The 19,885-nt window shown below is 32.3% G+C and overlaps 1 protein-coding gene across 8 annotated transcripts in view; it reads right to left on the bottom strand.

Annotated features, from left to right (window-relative positions):
* DENND1B (DENN domain containing 1B) overlaps positions 1–19,885 on the bottom strand; it is a 260,436-nt gene that overhangs the window by 141,525 nt on the left and 99,026 nt on the right. For all 8 annotated transcript variants that reach the window (XM_063647586.1, XM_063647606.1, XM_063647618.1 and 5 more), the window contains 2 exons: positions 19,468–19,587; positions 4,878–4,947 (listed from right to left, as the gene is read on the bottom strand). In XM_063647586.1, coding sequence (XP_063503656.1) covers positions 4,878–4,947; positions 19,468–19,587 — 190 coding nt within the window. The remainder of the gene's footprint in view (positions 1–4,877; positions 4,948–19,467; positions 19,588–19,885) is intronic.

The raw sequence follows: 19,885 nt of genomic DNA, 5'->3' as shown, positions 1-19,885 counted from the left end.
AGGTATAAAAATTTTTAGACTAGCTTTTAAAAATTCTTTGCACTTTCTCACATTGATCAAGTAAGGATAACTTGAACTTTAAAAGTTACTTAAATAACCTATGGCACTGAATTAGAAATGAACAGAAAAAAGTACTACAATTACAGATTTATTTCTGGTTTAATTAATGCTATAAACTTATTTCTTCCTCAAATAAGGAACACAAATGGAGCCTCCCGTATTTCCTCTTCTCAGAAAGCCAAAATTATATAAATTTGCTCATAGCTATTTTCTTTTATGTATTCCAGTATTACTGATGGTTTCAGGAAAAAAAAAGATACACAGTATGGAGATAATAATTTATCAGTAAGAGTTACTAAAAGTTACTAAATAAAGAAAAAGTATTCAAAATTTGGACAACTAATATAATTAATGTGAATTCCACATGTACATTCACAAAAACAAAGAACAAGAAATTGTCATGAATAATTTAACCAGAATTCTGGTTTTGACTTTTCATTGCAAAAAAATAAGTAGTTGTATTTCCAGTTATTTTCTTAGGCAAGTGAATGTCTGTACAGCTTCAACATAAAATTATTCAACTGTAAAGTGATGTTAACATATACTTCATAGAATTAAGCAATCAAATATATACAGAAAAATATTTACATGCACAAACACATACATATAAACAACTAGACTTTTGACAAACATTAAAATTTGCAACTACATTATAAAAAATTGGTTGACAATTTTAGAAGAGTAAAAGGACTACCTTATTAGTAACACATTTAAATCCTATTTATATAAATAATACCTCCCTTACTTTCCAAGTGACAGAACTGATTATCTGACTTATAAACACTGTACTTTAATCAAAGTCACAAGGATATTAGGAAATATAACTTAGGCCGGGAGTGGTGGCTCCCACGTGTAATCCCCAGCACTTTGAGGGGCTGAGGTGGGTGGATCAAGAGGTCAGGAGTTTGAGATCAGACTGGCCAATACAGTGAAACCGCATCTCTACTAAAAATATAAAAATTATCCAAGCATGGTGACGCATGCCTGTAGTCCCATCTACTTGGGAGGGTGAGGCAGAAGAATCGCTTGAACCCAGGAGGTGGAGGTTGCAGTGAGACGAGATTGCACCACTGCACTTCAGCCTGGGCGACAGAGTGTGACTCCGTCTCAAAAAAAAAAAAAAGAATTTAAATCCAGGATGTCAGGGTTCAATCAAACCACATTGCCAAAAGTCCAGTTACCTTTGTATTACCAACACTGCATTAAGCTTCCTGGGAACATTTATAAAGATTTTAATTCTAAGGTGACCACATTCACCTTTACTTGCAACCACCACCACTTAAGGCAAATGAAGGATTTCAGCTGATTTATCAAAATCATTAATTTTTATTCGTACAAGCTTATTTTCAAATATAGTCTGCATCCATGTTTAGCATAGTGCCTGTTTCACCATACTGGGCAGAGAGAAATGTCTATACCATTTTAGCTGAACTGTATCTACCAAAGCTATATAATTTTTAAAAATTAAATAAAAACTCAAAATACTATGCCCAGGAGGATATTTTGCTCCAGATTCAGTCAACAGAACTTTTAAAACAATATAAAGAAATAAATGATTGTTTACTGAAAAGCTGAAAATAAGCTTTTCCTATGGAAAAATTTAGAGTGAGGAAAATAACATTCTGTCTTACTATATTCCTATTTTAAAAATTCCATCAACAATTTTGTCTATGATTGATTGACATTAAAGCACAGGCATACAGAATCCAGTGAACAAAAAAGTCACAATAGCTGGATATTAGTTTCTATAATTATAAAATGGAAAGCTAAAAACTGAATTATAGAAACTTTCTAACGTATTTTTACTTATTCTACACCTTTTGACTCAATATCTATTTGCTATGGGAGACACAGAGATAGAACAGTTCCAATTCTCAATTATTACTTTAGTTGTGCAGACACAGAGTTACAACCCAGTGTAAATGCTCTTGAAACCTACAGAAAGCATCACCTAACTTGACCCGGAGAGTCAGGAAAAGTCTCTAGAGAAGTACTTGTGCTGAAATTAGGTTTGTTTCAAAAGATAACTACATTAACTCTTTTTTTTTTTTTTTTTGAGATGGAGTCTCGCTCTGTCGCCCAGGCTGGAGTGCACTGGCGCGATCTCCGCTCACTGCAAGCTCCGCTTCCCGGGTTCATGCCATTCTCCTGCCTCAGCCTCCCGAGTAGCTGGGACTACAGGTGCCCGCCACCACACCCAGCTAATTTTTTTGTATTTTTAGTAGAGACAGGGTTTCACCATGTTAGCCAGGATGGTCTCGATCTCCTGACCTCGTGATCCGCCCGCCTCGGCCTCCCAAAGTGCTGGGATTACAGGCGTGAGCCACCGCGCCCGGCCCATTAACTCTTAAAAGATAAGTGTTCTTTTTTTTTTTTCTTTTATTATTATTATTATTATTATTATTATTATTACCAGTAACAGTTAGTGAGTGGTCTGTAATCTATCACAACTGTACAGAGTTATGTTCTGGGAAATTTAAGTGGCTCAAAATAATTAGATAGTACATTATGTGCAGCAGATGAGTGGGAGCAGATTAATTAGAAGAGAAGGTCAGAAGCCAGATCATAAAGTTATTATATGTCATGCTGCATACAAGTTTAAATTTTATTCTAAGAAAAAGAGAAGACTATGAAGCGATTGTAAGCAGTGGAATAAAATCAGTTTTCAGAAAGTTCATCTTGAAGAGAAAAGAGTAGTATGTAGACAAAGAGTGTGTCTGAAATACCCACAAATAGTATCTAGAGAAAAGAGAACCAAGAATATAACATAAATAACACCGAAATTTTAGGTGTAGATGGACAAAAAAGGCCCAAAAGAGAAGGTGAGGACATAAGTAAAACAAAGAGAAGACAATGTCAGGGAAATCCAGAAAAACACAATGTCAAGAGTGACAGACTACCAAATAAGAATTTAAACAGATAATCAGAGAATGGAAAGTACACCCTAAATGTAAAAATTAATAGACAATAGACAATTATAAAGAATTTTTAAAACACATTTTATTTCAATTAAATTGTATCAAATAGCATAGCTAATATTTTAGTAAATTAGCTCTTGTTAAAAACATCAAAGAATGGCCAGGCCTGGTAGATGGGAAGCAGAGACAGGAAGATCCCTTGAGGCCAAGAATTTGAGACCAGCCTAAGCAACATAGTGAGACTCTATCTGTACATAAAAATTTAAAAAATTAGCTATTTGTGGTGGCACACACCCATAGTTCCAGCTAATTGGGAGACTGAGGTGAGTGGATTGCTTGATCCTAGGAGGCTGAGGCTGCAGTGAGTGATGATTGTAGCACAGCGCTCCAGCTCTGGGCAACAGAGCAAGACTCTGTCTCCAAAAAATATTTTTTAAAAAATCAAAGATTAAGGGGAAAAAAAATTAAAATCATTATCCCAGAGAATTTTGTTCATTCAAAAGCAAACTTCAGCTTTTATTTCTATTTTTTAAGAAAAAAAGCATAAAGACTTTCATTGAGAGCTAAAACTATAAAATTCTTAGAAGGAAACATATGAAGAAAGCTTTGAAAGACTGGATTTGGAAAAGATTTCTTGGATATGACACCAAAAGCACAGGCAACAAAAGACAAAAAGTAGATAAATTGGACTTCATTAAAATTAAAAACTTTTGTGCATCAAACAATACTATCAAAAGAACAAAAAGGCATGCAAACCATAGATTGGGATAGAATACTCGCAAATCATCTATCTAATAAGAAATGAATATTTGAATATATGAAGAACTCCTACAATTCAACAACAAAAAACGCAACATGATTTAAAAATGGACAAAGGACTTGAACAGACCTTCTACAACATTTGACTCAATACCTATTTGCTATTGAGACACAGATAAAAGAGTTCCAACAAGTACTTCTCTAGAGACTTTTCCTGACTCTCCAGGTTGACTTAGGTGATGCTTGCTGTGTTCCCAGAGCATTTATCCTGGGTTGTAATTTTCTGTCTGCACAATTAAAGACCTTCTCCAAAGAAGATATAAAAATGGCAAGTAACTGTCCAATATCACTAACCATTAAGGAAATGCAAATTAAAACCACAACAATACACCACTTTGCACACACATTAAGAAACTATTAACCAAAAAAGAAAAGAAAAGAAAAGAGCAAGTATTGGCAAGATTGTGAGGGAAATGGAACCCTTGTGCATTACTGATGGGAATGAAAAATAGTGTGGCCACTGTGGAAAATGCTCTCATGATTCCTCAAAAAATTAAATGCAGAATTACCATACTACCCAGTAATTCCACTTTTAGGTATATACCCAAAAGAATTGAACCCAAGGGCTAGAACATTATTTGTACAAACATTTTCATAGCTGTATTATTCACAATAGCCAAAAAGTAGAGGAAGCAACCCCAGTGTCCATTATTGACAGATGAATCAACAAACTGGGGTGTATTCATATTCAGTCTTCAAAAGAAAAAAATTCTGACACATGCTACAACATGGATGAATCTTGAAGACATTATGCTAAATGAAATAAGCCAGTCACTTGGCAAATAAGGACAAATACTGTGTGAGTCCACTTATATGAGATACATAGACTATTCAAATTCATACATATGATACAATGGTGGTTGCCAGAGATGGTAAGGGTTGGGGAGGAATGAGTAGATACTGTTTAATGGATACAGACAGAGTTTTAGACTGGCAAGGAAAAAAGATGTGTGGTATTGATTGCAGATCAACATTAATGTACTTAATGTCACAAAACTATACACTTAAAAATGGTTAAAATGGTAAGTTTTGTGTTATAAATATTTTACCACAATTTAAAAATGGGGAAAAATAGCTTACCAGTTCCTTAGCCAAGTAATCTGCAAGAGTATTTAGAAGCTTGTAATACACTTCAAACCAGGGAAGGTAACTGTAAGATAATTATTTTAAAATGTATATACATAAAATTCAGAATCAGAAAACAAACAGACAATATAAACAATTCATATTAATTCAAACAAGTTAATCCTGGAGGTCAAAAAAGAACTATACCCATTTTCTTTACTTTTTCAGCACAGTTTTACATATTATTTATTACTAGTTTTCATAAAACAAATCAGAATCTAGAGTTCTATTTAAAAAGTTGTTAATTATATACTTCTATTTTACATCAGCAATATTTAAAATTATTTTCATGGTATTCAATAAAAGCATGCATAAGATAAAAATTAACCATTGTAAAAAAATCATATAAAAACTAGTTTTAAAAAGCTTTTAAACAAAAGATATCAAAAATATCTCCTTTGAATATGTTACTGCATTATATAATACAACAGAACTATGTGTTTTTCAATTCTTCAGAAATGATGTTTAAGAATGATGGCAAATTTCAAAATAACTCAATGCAAACATCAAAAAGACTATTCCAAAAATTATAAAAAATTTTAAATGACTTTTATATATCAAAACCAAATATAATTCAATATTTAATTCATTGTACTAGATAAAACTATAATTTTTATGATAGCTAAATATTAAATCTAAAAATCATTTATATAAAACAAAATCTATATTCCTTATTAAAAATTAAAATATTAGTATATTTTTAAATGTCTAAAGATTTTAATGTTAAACTGTACACTTTTCATGTAGAATAAGAGGAAATCACAAAATACACTGTTGTTAATTATCAATTGACAAATACTCAAGACTTTTCTTCAAAGCAATAATACAACATGCTACTTTTAAGAGAAAATATTGTGATGCTTTTACTACATAATTGTACACAGATTAATAGTACATACACATAACGTGTAAAATTTTAAAATCAGTAAGTAGAACTTAAAAAAAGAATTCTAACAGGATTTTTTTCATATAATGCCTGATTTGTTAGTGACTATGAATGATGCCATTTGAACCAGAAACTGAAAGTAGTAATAAAAGAGGAATTTAGGTAAACTACAGTATCTTTACTCAGCAGAATATTATAGTTATTTAAAATGATAATTACAAATACTAAGTAATGATATGAAAATTGATGTCATACTTTAAAATATGTACCCAACTCTGGTTAAATCTAACATATTGACTGTATGTATTTATCTCTGTGTCCTCTGGAAATAACTCCAAAATGACAATAAATGAATAAAAAGGGTATATATTAATGAATACAAGCAAAATGGAGGAAAAAACAATAGCAATGCAGGTGGATGACTTTGTAAATATGGTAAGCAGAAAGATAACTAACAGCAGAAGAGAGGAAATCAAAACCTAAATGCCATTAGAAAGGAAAAGGACCAGCAGAAGTGCTTCCTACAGAGTTGTGAAACACTGATTTAACAGTATCTCAAAGAAAAAAGCCCCTCGAAGTCCTATTTTCTTGGAATGAAACCCACTACTATACATGCAATGTTTCCAAATCAGTTTAATACCTTCCTTTTGAATACAAATTAATAGCCAACCACCAGATATTTGAGGAAACACAAATACAAAATGATGTTTATATTGAACATAAAAAGAACTACAAGTAAACATAGACAATACAAACAGCTGAAGAGAACTCCAAAACTTATATTTAATATCCTTAGGAGCTGAATTAAGAGCAGGAAGCTATTAAAAAAAAACTAAACTTTTCTAAAAAGGAAAGAGAAAATTTTAGACAGGAAGAAAGAGCTTTAAGAAATTCTAAAGTCAGAAAAAAATTAAAGTCAATAGAAAGTTTAGATGATAACTCCAGAAAATCTCCCAGAAACTAGAATAAAAAGATAAACAACCCTTGTAAGTTGTATTCCTAGGTATTTTATTCTCTTTGTAGCAGCAAACCACCATGGCATGTGTATACCTATGTAACAAACCTGCATGTTCTGCACATGTATCCCAGAACTTAAACTATAATAAATAATAATAATTTATGTTCATAACAAAAAAGATAAATAATAAGAGAAAAAATATTACACTATCAGGCCATCAATCTCAACTATCACGTAGCTATAGTCATTCCATAAAGAAAAAATAGAGGAAAGAAATGAATGAAAGTTTCATTTTAAAGAATTACTGGAAATTTTCCCAGAACTTCAGACATGAGTCTCCAGACTGAAAGAATGAATGAATGAACAGCACAAAGAATGTTCCAAACCAGAGTATCACTGTGAAATTCCAAAACAAGTGATAGAAGAGTGCCTAAGAGTTTCCAAAGAGACAAAACAAGTAACAAAGGGATCAAGTTCAAAAATGTCATCAAACCTCTCAACAGCAATAAGGAAAGTTAGAAGATAATGCCTTCAAAATACAAAGTTTAAATTCTTTGCACTCAAGACTTCTATGTCCAGACAAACTATCAATAAAGTGTGAGAACAGATTAACAGCATTTTCAGTCAGGCAAGGACTCAAAACTTCACCTCCTAAGACATCCTAAAGGATGGCTAAAACAAAATAAAGGAGATGAAAAAGAAGGAATACACAGATGTAGGAGGCAAGAAATCTAAGACCATGGAAGAACAGTTGTGCAAAGGCCTTGAGAGCAACCAGTCCAGACTGAAAACAGGAATGAAGGCTCTAGAAGGGAGATGCTGGAACAGGGTGTTTACAATAAGCATATTAACAACTTTGCCTGGAAAAATCTGGACAGGTATGTGACACATCTGTGACAGCTTTTGGGGAATCTAAAAATTAGAAATTACTATTGGTAATCTCAATTTTCCTACTTAAATTACTTAGCTCTTCAAGCCCCAGTGCTTAGATGGCTATTTTACTATGTATATCTTCCACTTACAAATAAAACCCTTAAAAATTACTAATACTGTTATAATACTAACTAAATATAATGCAAATCAGCACATCATATTTTCTGCATTCACTATAACTCAAAGAAATAGTTTTCATGGCAAATTTCCTTCCACCAAGACACATAATCCTTAGTTAGAGCCTAATTGCTTTCATTTGTAGTCATTTCAAACTCTCATTTCAACTTTTAATAGCCTGAAGAAATTGCTATTTCCAGACAATTTCAATGTGTCATGTAGTTCAGACCTAAAAATTCAGATAAGATGAAACCTAATCTATTCAAAGAACGTGCTGGTCTGTTTCTATCCAACTCTCAGGGAGCTTTAGATAAAGCAAAATGTATTGATTGTAGGTGGCTGCATGTCTACCTGTTAATGCTTACATTGTCATTTTCACCTTATTTAAATAAAGTGAGGCCTTTGGTAACCTTAATTTTTCTTTCATGGTCTACTATAAAAACTATATATATATATATATATATATATATATATATATATATATAAAAAATAATTATGTTATTAGAAAGTGAGATAATGTTTTTCTTTCTAGACCAAAAACCCTTAACATTTCTTTCAATGTTCTGGTTTTCTGAACTTTATATTATTGTTTTTCACTGGTTATCTTCCCCTTTTAATTTCCTTTCAAATTGCGAAGGCACATCAGAATCAGATTTTTCATTAAGAAGCTAATTTATACAGATAAATATAATTTATCTGTAAGATTATATCCTTGTCTTTGAATAAATAATTAATATATCCATATTTAGGTTACTTTTAAAAATTTAAACAGTTTTTATTTGTGCTAGGCATTTTGGTATCTATGTAATTATTACTGTTTTTTACATGTCCAAGATAATAAGCTTTATTGAATTTCATCCTGGTACCAGGCTATGACTTCATCTATAAATCAAACTATGACTTCATCTATAAATTAAACTAAAACCGTTTAGAAATAAGCTTTACCCTTATGGGATATTTCTCATAGTCATCTCTAAGGCCCCAAAATACTTTATTATTTCTATTTGGGGAGTATAACTCACTAGTTAGTTATACATCCATCTGGGGGTTGAGAGCAGAATCTAAGAATCATAGAATTTATGTGTTAAAACAATTGGAAGTGCAGGAAGTAAAATTACTTAAGGAGTAACTATATGAATGACAGTACATTGGATACTTACATGTATTATCTCATTTAATTCTTACACTAATGCTTTGATACATACTTGACTAAACTAAAATAAAGCAACTTATCTAGGGTCACAAATCTATGGAATGGCAATCTTGGGATTAGAACCCTAATCAACCTGAGTAATATATGCTCAGGGGTCTACCACAGACAGTCTATCACCCTATCTTGGCATGTATTTCTATACAGCGAGCCTTTTTTTTTTTTAATATATACTTTAAGTTCTAGGGTACATGTGCACAACGTGCAGGTTTGTTACATGTGTATACATGTGCCATGTTGGTGTGCTGCACCCATTAACTCGTCATTTACATTAGGTATATCTCCTAAAGTATAGTGAGCCTTTTAATAAACATGTTCAATGACCAGGCATTTCAGTCAGCTAAATGAACTGAGACAAAAATCATTCTGTTGTAATCTTAAATCAGCCTGCCTATATGTCCTATCCACTGAAGCAAATTCTATTTTTCAAAATTCATCTGTTTATTTAACATTCAGAGCATTACCTTTATGACTTTTAAATTATAGTTTGTTCATAGGGGCAAATTTCCCAACAAATAAAGATCTATTCAATGTGATTCTTTAAACTAACATTTTGGTAAATCCTTCCAATTTTAAGTTTGGTATTGCTTCTGTGTTCATCACTGTGGATAAAAATTTTGAAAAGGACATGGCCTGCAAAAGTCTTCAAGATGCTTCTCAAAATAACACCAATTATTTACCAACATTCTAAGTATGAAATTTTAACCTAATCGAAAGACTTATAATTGTATCATCTAACCAACACTTTTCTCTACACATAATTTGTTTGTGAAATATTAGAACAGACTCAAATTTCAACTACAGCACTCCCTGTTACATCAGTATGTACTATCACCATAATAAACCAAGCCTAGTTATAAACAATGCTCTCTTTGTAAACACGTACTGGCTCTCAGTGATAACTTTCTCCTTTTAAAGAGTACATATCATTCATATTTTTTAATAAAAATATCACATATAAAAGTGGAACTACTCTATAACGTAGCCATTGCTCCTAGAAACGTCAAGAAAGCAAGGACATTTTCTGTTGTAAATAAACAAGCATCTACAGCAAACAGTGCTAACTGGCTATTTGCAGGCTGCTTCTATCCTAAGGGCATATTTTGTTTGGTCAACACTGTACTGTTGTTTAATTAAATAAGTTGCCAACTTCCAAATCTGAGATAATTCATGGTAAAAATCCAGACTTCTTGTTTCTCTTAAAAGTCAAAAGAACTGGTAATACTGGCCACACATTTTTCACTGTGCAACGAATTCCTAGGGCTGAGTTGTGGCTTCTGTCTTTGAGTGTGGCATGTACTATTCAGATCACCATACTTACCCCAACTTCCTATTGTTAGGCACCTAACAGGTTTCTCTCATTTGAGTCCCTTACCTGATCTACACAGGTAACTGAATTCACAACTCCTGATAAGAAGCAACTGCTCAACAGGAAATCCTACTGACTACTCACTTTCTTATCTGACAAGAAAATGATCCAGGGTATACAAAGTAGTCCAGTAATTCCAATTTTAACTATACTCTAAGTACACTTTAAGTCTAAATATATGGCAAAAACAACATCATTTTTAAAAACAAAACTTTTGAAACACACACATACACACACACACACACACACACAGAGAGAGATAAAAAATATTGTAAATTATATAAGCTTATGTTGCTAGAGTAAGAAATGTTATTTTCAAGTCTTTATTTTGTGGTTTCTTAGGGAATTTTCAAACGATATATGTTCAAAGCAACTAATTTTAAACTGATTATCAATAAGGTAAAATGTTAAAATGTTTTTCACTAAATTTTATAGTCCCAAAGACAGTCAAAGTCTGTATTCTTACAACAGAGCACAAAAATCCTAGGAAGTTAAAAAAATTACTCGACATATTGTAATAAGTGAATAAGACACTTCACTTGAATTTTTAAAATTGAACAAAGAATAACTGTGACTCTCGTAGTCTTGCCAACATATATAAATGTAAAACATTATGAGCAATTATTTTAAAACAAAGTACAGGAGATTAGTTAAAATTTAATTGTAAGATCATTTCCTTAATTTTCTGTAAAGACATAAGGCAAAAGAGAGAGATATACATCAAGTCATGAGTCCATTTTGTGGTAGTAAGAAGACTTCCCCCACACTTCTACTTCCACTATAGAGCTGATAAAACTTTTACATTCAAAAGTCAAAGGTTAAATAAAGGAAAGGAAATGTTTTTTGTCAAATAGTCAGGTAACCACTAAAGTCTAAGCAATCAGCAGGAACCTAACTTATAGTAATCAAATAAAACTAAGGAAACTGCCTTTCCGTAGGAAAACGTCTAATGTCTAGAGGCTGTTTTTCTGTCTGGAAAATTGACACAAAATGTGTAAAATTGAAACATTCTGCTTCTAAGGGATTTGCCCAAAGGAAGAGTGTGAAAGCTTCAAGTTTGGTATGAGTTAAAAGGGGGAGGGGGAACTACAAAGGCCCTAAACATAAATCTGTCTTCCTTATTGGAGTATTTCATTTTGAACCCTTGGCGACAATTTTATAGTTATAAAATTATGTTAATCAAATTAGGTTAAAAAGTTATTTCTTGCATTTTTGCTAGCATATGAAACAATTCTAAATACAAACAACTGCCAGATTTAAGTTAGTAATATATCTCAAGATATTTTTGAAATCTTGTTAAAAGCAGGATAGACATGTCATAGAAAGAACAAAAGAACAGAACAGTGGCTCAAAATTAAATATCAACTTTTGTATTAAATAGGCCTAAATTCTAATATTTTTTTCTGAAAGGTGAACAAAATAAATAGAAATCAAAGAAATGTACTAACTTTCAAATCTTGTAATGGCATAAATCCAGGAGAAAACGGACACGTGGCTTATATAGCATAGCATGCAATTTTCTCAGAACTCCGAGGTAAATGCAGATTACAGAAATTTCAAGTCCTATAATAGCATCATCCAGGAGTAGATAAAAGCAGCTTTAAAGCATTATATACAAATGTTCTAGCTTAGAACTCTAAGGACTAGAGTAGTTTTTTGGGTTTTTTTTTTTAAAAATAATGCATACATGTCACTAAGCAGACCACTTGGCTATGGTAAACAAACACTAAATGATGTTGCCTTTAATTAATTGCCACATAGTATCATTAGTATCAACATCTTTAACCAAAAGAGTCTCTGCCAGTCAAGAAATCCAAATAAAATTATTTTCTGCTATTTCTAACGAAAATATTCTATCAATTTGTACTGTTTTACTTTACTTTGTCTTGAAATATCTTAAAGCTTCTTAAATGTATGGCATTTTAATTATGTCTATGCTTTTATAAGGACCTAAAATATTTTAAACAGTTCAGTATCAACAAAAACTCAAGAGACATTCATAGATATTTTTCTTTTACAATTTTTGGATTAAAAGACAAATTCAAACAGTAGAAGATAGCTCACAAATGAGAAGATTTTTATGAAAATATATTTTATCACAATAGAAAAAATTAGTGTTTAGGATATTGGAAAGACAATAGGAGAAACATCAATTAATTTCTATCCAAGAATCTTAATTCCTTTGCTTCTGACAATGAACTCTGGATAATCAAGCCATTATTATCTCACAGTAGAATACCTACAAATGGAGAATGCTTCAGTATAAAGGCACTAATTTTGCACAAAAGGCACCTTTAAGGAGAAGGTATTAACATTTTTTAACATCCAAAAGTCATAATACATTTCTGGTAAAGATATAAGAAAGTGATTAAATATAACCCATATTCAGAAGGGAAATATTTTTGTGTGAAATCTCAACTTACAAGAAAAGAAACAACAGCAATGAACAATTGTCAGATTAAGCATGTGTAAACATTCTAGGCACTTATGGACGATATGAAAGCCACTGTAGCTTTTTCAATTTATGAACTGCTTTAGATGCATTCATTCATTTTGCAAACTGTGAATAAAGACTACAGTTAATCATTTATTTTGACATAGAAAAATTTGTAAATGTATCTTAGCAAGTCTTTTGAAATAAAACTAGAACTAAATACCAAAACATAAGTGACAACTATGTGTTCACAAATATAAGTGACTTTTAATTTATCTTTTAAACTTCTCTGGATCCTCCAAATTTTCTATAGCAAATAAATTATTTTTGTTATCAGAAATATGGTTAAAGGCATATGTCTATGTCTTGCTTATGCAAGGATTTTATCATACTTCTCAATAAATTTTGGCCCTATTAAGCGCATGAATTCTAAAAGTGAGGTCACTCCTACAAAACTGACTGCAAACAAAAAGGCTTTTGCCAGCTACTCATGAATAACTCAGAAAATGAGCATAGTTGATCTTCTCTCACATACTTCTGGAAGCAGCACAGTCTGTTATAAAGGAAGCTGGCCTGTAAATTAAGAGACCTGACTACCCTAAACCATTGTATGAATAGCTCATTAGATAATCCTACCTTCCTTTTCCCCCTAAAATTACTAGTTATTCTAAGTCTTGGTTACATAGTGAAATAAGACAAACTAGGCTGGGGGCAGTGGCTCACGCCTGCAATCCCAACACTTTGGGAGGTCAGGCGATTGAGACCATCCTGGCTAACACGGTGAAACCCCGTCTCTACCAAAAATATAAAAATTAGCTGGGCGTGGTGGCGCGGGTCTGTATTCCCAGCTACTCCGGAGGCTGAGGCAGGAGAACCGGCTGAACCCGAGAGGCGGAGGCTGCAGTGAGCCAAGATCGCGCCACTGCATTCCAGCCTGGCGACAGAGCGAGACTCCATCTCAAAAAAAAAAAAAAAAAAAAAAAAGACAAACTTTTTCAACCACATCTTAAGGGACAGTAAAATTAAGTAACCACTGTTGGAGAAGGAGAAAAAAGAAATTAATTTTAGGTGTCACAGAATTTCTCCAAGCATCTTACAAATCATTCCCATCTGGTTGAACATTTTGTGTTGAAATTACAGAGAAACATCAACATCGGGCTCGAAGATTGTAAAGCCACCCCATCAGCAATATTTTTTTCTCTTTAAATCCCAATTTTCAAGGACACAGAATGAAACTGTCCCATTCCCATTCTTTTTATTTTTATTTGTTATTATTATTATTATTTTTTTTTTCTGAGACAGAGTCTCTCTGTCGCCAGGCCGGAGTACAGTGGCACGATCTCAGCTAACTGCAACCTCCGCCTCCTGGGTTCAAGCGATTCTCCTGCCTCAGCCTCCCAAGTAGCTGGGATTATAGGCGTGCGCCACCATGCCCAGCTAATTTTTGTATTTTTAGTAGAGACGGGGTTTCTTGACCTCTTAATCCGCCTGCCTCGGCCTCCCAAAGCACTGGGATTACAGGCGTGGGCCCCTGTGCCAAGCCCCCAATTCTATTCTTAATACTGCTATGTCACCATGATCACCTGACTTGTATGGAGTGCCTATACTAAAACATACTAGTAAGATAATTTCCCATCCTGCAAACACGTACATATTTTACCTGGCAAAAAATGATCTAGTTAAATTCCTACTAATTTTTAATATGATATCTGTGGTTCCATATTTATAGTTTATTATCTATATCATAACATCTCAGAGTTTTAGAGCAGGAAAAAATTGAAATGATTTTTGCTTATTGTAAAAAGTAGACAAATGCTGAAGTGAATAAAGTAAAAAAAATTCAGGGTATATCCTTTTAGACTTTTTTATAAGTACATACAATCACATATTAAGAAACAAATAGCTATGTGTTAGCTATTTCTTAAAATACATATACATTTACATACACATATAACTTGTTCTCTACAAATATAAGAACATACTATAAATATTATTTTGAAATTTTTCATCATGTTACAACAGATCATAAACATTTCTCTAAGTCAGGGTGTATATATGTGTATGTTTTTCTTAATAGTAAAAAAAGTTGCTGCATTATTCATTTATTTATTCAATAATTATCTATCAAGTCTATTAAGAATTATGTGCCAGGCACTATTGTAGACACTGGGAATATATGAGTAAACAAAAGACAAAAATCCCTGCCCTCATGAGGGTAACATTCTGGTGGGAAAGAAGGGAAGGGGTAGTGGGACAGAGAGGAGGTTACAAAATGTACCATAATATACCTAATCAATTCCTACTGAGGGGCATTCATGTTGTCAACACTTTTAAATTTATTTTTTATTATTTCTTTAAATTGACAGATAAAATTCTATGTACTTATTGCGTATATTTTCTTTTCAAGTATAACCTCCTCTCTGTCCCACAACACCCTCCCTTCTCTCCCACCAGAATGTTACTCTCATTGTTTGTATATACTTGAAAACATTGTTTTCAAGTACATATACATTGTGGAATGACTAAATATTGCTAATTAGCATTTTTCCTACTATAAACCATGTTGTAATAAATACCTTTGTTCATACTTTTCTCCTCACTCTTAGAAATAATCCTGGATTTAAACTCCTAGAACTGAAATTACTGACTGAAGAAATATGAGATTTTATAATTCTAATAGATATTATTAAATTTTCCTTCAAAAGCTTAATACCACTTTTTAGTCCTACAAACAGCACATGAAGTGTGTTCTCCCTCATGCTTATTTAAAAATTTTTTCAATTCTGCTAATCTTTTTTTTTTTTTTTTGCATACTAAAAATGGTCTTTTATTGAAAATGTGTGTGTGTAAGCATAATAATCATGCCAGTACAAAAATTTAAAAAGGAAATATTACAGAATAAAAAATACCAATACTTTTAAATTACATTATATATCTCAAAAAGAGGGGAGAGTTTATACCTACATGTTAGTCTGTCTCAGTAATGCATACTAACATTACAGTAACTGATAACTGAGTTTTAGTAAAACCAAGACATCTGCAAAAGGTACAATTTAGACAACTAGATAACACCACTGATATAACATTCTGTTTTCTTGAGTTATTCTTTTTTTTTTCTTTTTTATTATTATTATTATTATTATTATACTTTAGGCTCTATGGTACATGTGCGCAACGTGCAGGTAAGTTACATATGTATACATGTGCCATGCTGGTGCGCTGCACCCACCAACTCGTCACCTAGCATTAGGTATATCTCCCAATGTTATCCCTCCCCCCTCCCCTCTCCCCACAACAGTCCCCGAAGTGTGATGTTCCCCTTCCTGTGTCCATGTGTTCTCATTGTTCAATTCCCACCTATGAGTGAGAATATGCGGTGTTTGGTTTTTTGTTCTTGCGATAGTTTACTGAGAATGATGATTTCCAATTTCATCCATGTCCCTACAAAGGACATGAACTCATCATTTTTTATGGCTGCATAGTATTCCATGGTGTATATGTGCCACCAACAATTCTGCTAATCTTAATGGGCTCATTTTTTTTGCCCTCAGCAATGCTGAGCATCATTCATAGCTGCATATGTTATTTACATTTCCTCTGTAAGTTATCAGATGCTTTACTTATTTTTCTATCAGATTATTTTTCTTATTAACTTGTAGGTGCTTATTATGTATTTTGGCTATTAACCCTTTCTTATAGTGGTTGTAAATATATTTCCACCAGTTTATTATTTGCATTTTAAATTTTATTATACTTGTCACCATACAAGCATTTTCATCATTATGTGCTCAAATACACAAATCTTTTAGGGATTCCATGTAGACTCTCACTGCCACAGTAATTTTTTTCTTCTAGTCGACATAGCTTTATCTATCCTTTCAACAATTTTAAAGCTAAAAGTGGCGAAGGACCCATCAAACCAGGTGGATAAACTCGGACTAAAAGCACCATAACTCCTCTTATTGTAGCACTTACAGAAATCTGTCAAAATTCCTTTCCAGGGGATACACTGATTATAGCTTACAAATAGACATTTATCTATCTATAATTTTCTGAATAAGATGCTGAATTCCATTATATTTGAATACTCCATTCATTATTAAAATTAAATAGTTATCTAATTTGCTGGTTATTCTCTAAATCAGCTGTTCTCAAAGAATCCCTTCACATATTGTTTTTCAGAAAAAATATTAAGATATGCCATTAAAATCTTAAAATGGCAATATTTTTCTAATTTACTAGGAAAAATAAGCTGGAGAATAGAATTTTCTAAATTTAAGATTTTCCTCTATGATTTTTTCATAAAGTTTTGACACCTCCTACTTCTTATCTACCAAAAGCACTGTCAAATGACAAAAATAAATATAAAAGGAAAAATTATTTTAAATAAAAGATAAAATATTCAATAATACTTATTGTGAAATGTTCTCTTTATCAGAATACACGATTTTACTTTTGGTTTTCATTATCTTTATCTAATATAATCATATTTTCTGCAGGTTAAAAACTCTTCATACTGCAAAGAATATACCACAACATTCAGGCGTTCTTCTACATATACAAGTTTAGAACTGCAGATAAAAATAATTTGATTATTGTATTTGCTTTAGAGTTTGTTTTCTACAAATTAATGACAATTGGGTTGTCGATATGGACATTATATTATTCTTTCAGTCGATTAACAAATAGTTATAGTTCATGTTTTGTATTAATATTTTCAAGTAATGATGGCTTTCCTCAATTTAAACAGAAATTCCTAAGAATATTTATTCCACAAGCACATTTATAGAAACTATTCTAAACATTCAATAATTATTTGTGAATGATTAATAAGTTCAATGTATTCAAAGTATTTTAAGAGTTCAAAACAAAAGGCTCAGACTTTTAAATTACAAATATCAGGAGGTCAGTTTAGAGACAGTGAGGTAAGCTATAAAATACAGACTCAAATCTTACCTGAAAATGATGTTTACTCTCAAATGGGTGCACAAAAACAACAATAAAGGTGGGGGGAAGACTGTGTGTGTGTGTGTGTGTGTGTGTGTGTGTGTGTGTGTGTGTCTGTGTGTGTGTGTGTGTGTGTGTGTGTTGAGAGAGAAAGGGAGAGTAGGGGAGACAGGGAGAGAGGAAGAGAAATGCATGCTAACAACTGATGAATCTAGGTAAGGTTTATATAAAAGTTTATTGTACCATGAAAATTTTTCTGTAAATTTCAATTCTTTAATGAAAAGTTTCAAAAATTCATTGAGAAAAATAAGAAAGCATATACAGCTTTGGTCTTTCCATTAGGGCAAATCCATCTTGGGCACAGTGCATAAAGATATACTCCCCTTTAAACTGTAGCTTTTGAAATTTCAGCATGAAACAATGATAAAAGGAACTCTCCCCACCATTGCCCACACTGTCATCTCCATCCCCACTGCCCAGCCAACCTGTTCCAAGTTCAAAAAATTAACCTACAGTTTTAAGCATGACATTCTTTTGGATAAAGTGTAAGTTTTAAGCACAATTGTTATCCAGATGAAAAAGTTGTGCTAAAGAGAGAATGGGGGCACATTCACAATTCTATTACTTATAAGGCAGTTAAGCACTTACTTTTGAATAAAGATTGAAAAAATCTCTCCAGCTCTAACCAATGTTCTAAGTAAATTAACAACCTCTCAATGAATGATATAACTGTAGCTAAATATGAATAGCAAATGAACAGGAAGACTGATTTTATACCAAAGTTTTGTTTGTAATATGTTATTTCATAAATTGTTATTTCTTTTCCTATAAGCATTTCTAAGAAATCCAGTTTGACCAATATCCATGTTATAATACTAGTTTGGAGTCCTATTTTTATAGACTACATCTGGATTTCTGATTCATCAGGACATATTGCAAGAATGCTAACCTTTAGAACCCTTTCTTCCTAACAGTCAGCAACTCAGATCCCAAGTCCACAGGCAGGAGACATACTCTAAACTACCTACTGAATCAAGGCAGATAATGTAAGCAATTAGGCAGGACAGACAGGACCTTTAGAAACTAGCAAGCTCATGACACAACTAAAAATCTGCTATTCAGTTCCAGCTTATTGTTGCCATGGCAGAATTAGTAGATAGCCTCACTTTTCAAAAGGAATTCGAAATATGAACCATATACAAAACTTCCTAAAATTCATAAGGTTAATGTCCTTTAAAATTTTTTAAACACCCAGTAGCCAAACGAAAACCTCTAAATGCTTCTACCAGGTTCATCAGTTTGCAACCTCTGTCTTAAAGCAGCAGTTCACTTTTAAAAATCCAAGGTCTGGTTCAGTGACAGAAAAGGGCATACATTAATTTAACTTTTTTTTTGTATTCCATTTAATAGGTGAAACTCATATATTATTTGAATACGTCTCTTTATATTTAGTTTTCAAAAGTAATTCTACAAAAAACTAATCTTTAAAAAATCGATTATTTCAAGGAAAGTTGCACTATGTTAACGGTAAATCTTTAAACTTAACTGATTCTGTATACAGAAAATCAGGAAAATTATTTTTCAACTTGTTTTTAAAGAAAACAAGTTTTTCTTCATCCCAAGCATAACAAAGTACAAAAGAGAGATAGTTACCTATTTTGCATCTAGTTTTTTTTACTACAAATACTCACCTAAGGATGCATAAACAAATTGTGCCTCCTGACGTCAGTCTGCAGAATCCAAATCTCTGTTTACTTTCAATGTCTGTCAGTACAAAGGTAAAGTGCTGTCCAACTTGATTCTGAGACACCCTAAAATATAGTAACATTAGGAAACATTGTGCCTTGTTTGACAATTTTCCTCAAGAAAAACAAAAACAAGAGTATATTTATATGTGACATTGGTTTCATCCTTCTAATCAGCTGGTTCTTGAAGCTAGAACTATGTTCTAAAACTAGAGTAAGTGTGAAACATGTAAAGTAAACACCAAAATAAGTTGTAATACCTCACAGACTGAACAGTTCAGCATATATTAATCTCTCACTAGGAAATCATAAGGTAGTCTACCATAAATGTTCATAAGACTAAAAGTGCTCCTATTTCATAAAT

The sequence above is a fragment of the Pongo pygmaeus genome, chromosome 1 (assembly GCF_028885625.2).
Source record: "Pongo pygmaeus isolate AG05252 chromosome 1, NHGRI_mPonPyg2-v2.0_pri, whole genome shotgun sequence".
Classification (NCBI taxonomy): Eukaryota; Metazoa; Chordata; class Mammalia; order Primates; family Hominidae; genus Pongo; species Pongo pygmaeus.
The sequence above is the reverse complement of the archived record's forward strand: the minus strand, read 5'-3'. Positions and strand labels throughout refer to the sequence as shown.